This window comes from Octopus bimaculoides, chromosome 1, assembly GCF_001194135.2.
Source record: "Octopus bimaculoides isolate UCB-OBI-ISO-001 chromosome 1, ASM119413v2, whole genome shotgun sequence".
NCBI lineage: Eukaryota > Metazoa > Mollusca > Cephalopoda > Octopoda > Octopodidae > Octopus > Octopus bimaculoides.
The window spans coordinates 198607440-198613762 of record NC_068981.1 but is presented as its reverse complement, the minus strand read 5'-3'; the positions used below and the strand labels follow the sequence as shown (position 1 = coordinate 198613762).

The window sequence follows — 6323 nt, the reverse complement described above, 5'->3', positions numbered from 1 at the left end:
TGTGTGTGTGTATGTGTGTGTGTGTGTGTGTGTGTGTGAGAGAGAGAGAGAGAGAGAAAGTGTGTGTGTGTATGTGTGTGTGTGAGAGAGAGAGAGAGAAAGTGTGTGTTTGTGTGTGTTAGTGCACAGACATATACATTATTGGGGGTGAAATGACAGCAGTAAAATAAAGACCTGAAGATTTCCAATCATAAATCTATGGGGCAAGAAATTACATACAATTTTCTCGCAGCGTCTCCTGTCAGGAAAGTAAATAATGCCGTCCCTCTGTTTTCCTTTGCTGCTCTTGAAAAGTTTCTCAACTCTAAAAATTGAAGATTGAAAAAAAAAAAAGGAAAAAGATAATAAAGAATTGACAGTAAATATTTAAGAGTATTTAAACAGTTTAAAAACATTTGTAGATTCTAAGAGAATTTACCTAATCTAGCCTCTTCCCTATTTTCCCTACTCATTATTCCACAACCCGTTCCCCATCTCTCACCCTCCCATGCACTCTTGCAACCTCTACCCACCATATATCTACTTACCTCATACCTTAAGGGTCCACCCCTATTTTTATCTCTCTTTCCAGCTCCATCCTAGACATTCCCACCCACTCTTCTATGATGTCACTAGCCATGCAGCTCCTCTACAGCAACAACCCTGTTCTGTTCTGACCCTTCCTCACACACTTTAACCCCTCATCCCATACCATAAAGCTGCCTTAATCTCTACTGTAGCCCCAATAAATTAAACGAGATCTTAGTCTTGCTTATTACCTGGTAACCTAACTAGTGCTGGTGCCATAAAAAAGGAGCACCAAGTCCATTCTGTAAAGTGGCTGGCATTTGGAAAGGCATCCAGCCATAGAAATTATGCCAAAGTAGGTATTGCAGCATTGTGTAGTCTTCAGATCTGTCAGATCATCCAACCAATGCCACAAGATAGATTATGGAATATAACAACAACAACATCAAGAACAGTAACTTACCTTCAGAATCTTCAGAAAACAATCCAAGAAGGCAACGGGATGTAATGTTAGCTATACCCTGAAACTGACCACTTAGAAGACTGGGTATGTCTGCTTCTTTCAGGTGGACGGTTTCATTAAAATGGTGTCTGAAACATAAACAGCAAAAATAATGGTCAAATATAAATATCAAACATATTTATTAAATATAATCCAGGTGTAGAAATGTTGCCAGGTCAGATTGGAGCCTGGTGTGGCCTCTTGGCTTGCCAGTTCGCAGTCAAACCATCCAACCTATGCCAGCATGGAAAACGGACGTTAAACAATGATGATGATGATGATGATGGTGATGAATGATCAAACATTATGATCAGACATAAAGATTTGAAAGTTTCAAGTCAGAGATTTATTCCAAAATGGTTCTGAAATGAATGAAAACCTTGATCCAAAACAGCAACATCAAAGATTTGTCCAGACATTTGTAGATTCTCAGACTTTTCATGTTTTGCTATCAGTTCTATATATTAGTTTCAAATTTTGGCACAAAGACAGCAATTTGTGGGGAGGGGGTGGTTAGTCAATTACATCAACCCCAGTGTTCAGTTGGTACTTATTTTATCGACCCTGGAAGGCTAAAAAATCAAGTCAACCAAACAGAATTTGAACTCAGAACGTAAAGATGGATGAAATTTTGCTAAGTATTTTGTGCTAAAAATCCTGTCAGTTCACCAAAAAAATTAATTGATTTTAACCTTATTTTAACTATATTATTAATAAACCTATAAATGTTAGGAAGTTTACTCTAGTTTTAATTATTTTATGATAAATGAGTTTTATCAAAACAATTTTTTAAAATAACTATTGACGAAATTTTTTGTAGTACAATATGATAATATAATGTTTTATTTGTATCAGATCTGCATCTTCCACAGGTGAAACTTTGGGGTTCATTATTTGAGTTATGAGATTGATTTGGTTTTTATTGAATCTAAAACCAATGTAATTCGTGATGCCATCTGGGTCTTCATTGAATTTCAATTATTTGTAAGCATTGAAGAAGATAAAGGCTGTTGCCATGGCTTTCAAACGCAACTTTTACAACTGTGGACCGTTTGAACAGATTTGGGTGAAGTTAATCCTGATCTCAGAATTTCACACAGCTTCTTTTACTCTCTACACCAAAATGCCTTCGTCCTCAAAACTCTCCACAATGTTTGGCATAGTAATTTCAGGCATCCAATCAGCTGGCCCCACCCAGTCACAACTGGTTGAGGGTGGAGGCAGCTGTTTGTTTTGAATAGTTCTTGACAGTGTTTGTCTTTTATTGTAACAGCCTTGATGGTAGCAATCAGACAATTGACTGAAGGATAGAAAGCCTTTGTTTCTAGAGTACAGTAAGTGGGAGCAGATTCCATGGAGGGGCTTAGGGTACTTCACTTGCAATGTTTCTCCTGCAGTTACCATAGACCAAGCAGCATCAGGCAATAATAGGAGAAAATTTTCTCTTGGGTCTGCCACACTTCTTAGCAAATCATCTTTGATCTGAGCAATGACTCTGGTAGTTGGAGCTGATTTGGATGGCAAACATTCCATTAACATTTTTTGACGATTTTTAACTGAACTAATAAAAACATTAAACAATCTTTTTTTTGTCATCGATCTCACTTTCATCAACAATTAAAAATATTTCTTGATTAGCCAGGCAGTTCTTGCAATTTTCAACTGTGTTTGCATTCAGCACATCAACATATTTTCAGCACGGACATTGAGATGGCAGTGGTTTATTGATAGAATGAAAGAGACTTCTCAGACATGGATTAGTGAGTTCAATAAGACAATAACGAAAGAAATCCTCAATCAACTTCAAAAAGATCCAACAATGCAGGAAATGATTCAATTCAATTAATCTCTCTTTTACTTGTTTCAGTCGAGCAAATCACCCCCAGGACTTATTCTTTGTAAGCCTAGTACTTATTCTATTGGTCTCTTTTGCTGAACCACTAAGTCACGGGGATGTAAACACACCAGCATCAGTTGTCAAGCAATGTTGGGGAGACAAACACAGACACACAAACATACACACACACATACATATACACACACACACACACACACACATATATATATATATATACACACACACATATATACGACGGGCTTCTTTCAGTTTTCATCTACCAAATCCACTCACAAGGCTTTGGTTGGCCCGAGGCTATAGTAGAAGACACTTGCCCAAGGTGCCACGCAGTGGGACTGAACCCGGAGCCATGTGGTTGGTAAGCAAGCTACTTACCACACAGCCATAACCACAAAATTAAATGATACATAAAAATACATATTGAAATATTCTTTTCTACACAAGGCATAACGTCTGAAATATTATTGGGAAACAGGTAGCATACTGTACCTTCACACACAGGGAAAAGAATAGCAAGCAAAAGTGCTTACTTATGATGGTAAATTTGAAATTCCTGAATAACAGGTGCAAAGAATTAAAATTGTAAGGAGATACACTTACAATTGAATGGTAATAAATAATTCTAATCTTAAAGAGACCTGTTTCATGAATTGGGGAAAAAGGTGCAAATAATCAATATTAGCAGTTGGTATCAATCACCAATAACTAATATTGGTAAAAGCACTTTGAAGCCAGAAATTTGTCTCACAGGGAAACTACACAGCTTTTGTTTAGGCTTTTGCTTGCGTTCAAATGACTGGATACATACATGGGGTCAAATAATTTACAACATCACAGGGTAGGTCCAGCTGTAGGGTAAGGGTTAAAAATAGCTCCAAAAAGGCAGTCCTGGACAAAAACTAACAGAAATCTTTTGATCAAACTTCAGTTAATTAATAGAAATATTTATCAATGGATTTGTTTAGTTTTTTTTCTTTTTTGTGAAAGTTCATGTTTTTTTAATCTTATTTTAACTTTATTGTACTATTTTGATTTTATTCATTTTAAAAAGTGATTAATTAAGATAATTAATCATAAAAAGAAAGTTTTCTTTAGTTTAACCTTGAAATGAACATTTTTATGAATTTTAACTTTTTGGCAAAAATTGCTTTATTAAACCATACTAGCATGGACAATGGGTGCTAAATGATGATGATGATGATAATGATGATGATGATGGTGATGATGATGATGAGTGGTGGTGGTGGTGATGGTATATATCAATTAGCTATTTCTTATTAATATATTCTTTATTCATTATAAGTTGATGATTGTTGACTGATTTATAATAAACGATCCAAACTTTTAGGTTCTCCTACCTTATATTGTATTAATTAATTACAACCTATTTTGCTTTCTACTCAATTATATATTTATTAACTAATTAATTCACCTGAATAGTTTGCATTCACAAGGATTATCATGGTAGCCCTGTTTAATACCACCCCATCACCCTGGCTGCCTTCAGCTCTGGGTGGTATAGTATCCTCCACCCCACAATAAATACGACTGCCTCACTTTTTGCAGTTCACTTTAAAAAATACATTAATATTTTCTCAAAGTATTTAGACAAGATCTTCTGCCTCCATTTCCCTCCCACATTTAACCTGCAGATGCTGGGGTATCAGCCGCATCACCCCCTCACCAATCCAGTCAAGAGGCCCAGCACAGAACCAAGGTATTGCCTTCTATCTTTGTTAAATTTTAAAAAGAAAAGTGACTTCCTGTCTACATCAGGGTGAAATAATGAACCCTACTTCTAAATTATGAATTAAAATAACTTTTATCTTAAAATTTGGACTTTTCAAAATTTTACGATTCCAGAAAGTGAGCTTTTTTCCAAAATTTGAAACATTATGAAAAGGCAACACTTACAAATACAAGAAAGCCATAACGTCTGTTGCATGAAGAGCTCCTGTGTAATTGATAGCAGTCTTTGAGGTTGATAGGCCCTGTTTCTGACCAAATAGTTGCAGCGTAGGTGTGTGAATAATATGTTGCTTCTCACAGACATCTGTCCAGTCAAAGCAGTTAAAACGAGCAACCGAAAGATGCGGGTAGAATGAACCATATTTTTGCTTCCATTCCAGCAAATGTTGTAAAAGTGCTGAGTACACAGGGTTATCTGTTGAGAAAAGAATATCATGACTTGTGTCTGAAATTGTCTTAGCCTTTAGCCAAACATTTACAATAATTCCTTGACCAAAATATTTCTGATAGAGAATTAACCCTTTCGTTACTGTATTTCTGTTGAGATGCTCTGTGTTTCTTTCAATTAATTTAAAATATAACAAAGAATTTAATAAAATAACTACTACTACTACTACTACTACTACGACAGAACAAAACTCTAACATGATAACAATGGTAACGATTTTGATGACCAACCACACAAATGCCAGATATTTTTGCTGCCATAATGAGATGTAGATGAAAACACTTACATGGCAAATAGAAGATGACCAGTGTCAGCTGAGATGAATGTTCCAGATCTGCAAATGTTTGGTCTGTGAGGGTGGTCACTATATTGTCATATTCCACATCTCTGTTACTGTACACAACATTGGACACTTCGTCGTCATTGACAGAATCTGCGAAGAAATAAAAACTGATCCATCAAATTTTGTTATCAACAGAAGATCAATAAGTGAGTTGATTGTAGAATGGTGAATGAGCAGAACTGTTAGCATGTTTGGCAAAATGCTTAGCGGCATTGTGTCTGTCTTTACATTCTGAGTTCAAACTCTGCTGAGGTCGACTTTGCTTTACATCCTTTTCGAATCAATAAAATAGGCACCAATTGAACTCGGGGGGGGGGGGTCAACGTAATTTATTTATCCCTTCTTCCATAATTACAGGCCTTCTGCCAAAATTTGAAATCCCCAATTGTTATTAAGGTGGCAACCTGGCAGAATCTTTGGCACATTGGACAAAATGCCTCAGACCATTTCTTGGGGTTCTCTACATACTGAGTTCAAATATCACCAAGGTTGATTTTGCTTTTCATTCCTTTCAGGGGCAACAAAATAAATACCAGTTATGCACTAGGGTTCATGTGATCGAATAGCCCCTTTCTTCAAAATTTCAAGCCTTGTGCCTGTAGTAGAAAGGATTATCATTATTATTATTATTATTATTATTATTATTATTATTATTATTATTATTATTATTATCGGGTTGTCCAGAAAGTTTGTGCCGATTTATAGTAGCTTATCTTTCGACTTATTTTAGAACATGGTTGAGTCCATAAAATAGGATTGGACTACACCTCCATTTAGAGCACAGTTTAAGCTAACTTTTCGTGGAAGAAGGTTTATGTTCCTATAACCTGTGTTAATTCTGTAACCCTTTAAAATGGAAGATAAGAAAGTTCATTTTCGGCACTTGATGTTTTTCTTTTTCCGTAAAGAGAAAAAT

At 35.8% G+C, this 6323-nt stretch overlaps 1 protein-coding gene across 1 annotated transcript in view; it reads right to left on the bottom strand.

Annotated features, from left to right (window-relative positions):
• The window catches only part of LOC106872754 (thioredoxin domain-containing protein 16), a 51659-nt gene that overhangs the window by 13177 nt on the left and 32159 nt on the right, over positions 1–6323 (bottom strand). The window contains exons 11-14 of the mRNA XM_014919847.2: positions 5351–5497; positions 4782–5031; positions 971–1098; positions 220–304 (exon numbers count right to left, since the gene is read on the bottom strand). Coding sequence (XP_014775333.1) covers positions 220–304; positions 971–1098; positions 4782–5031; positions 5351–5497 — 610 coding nt within the window. The remainder of the gene's footprint in view (positions 1–219; positions 305–970; positions 1099–4781; positions 5032–5350; positions 5498–6323) is intronic.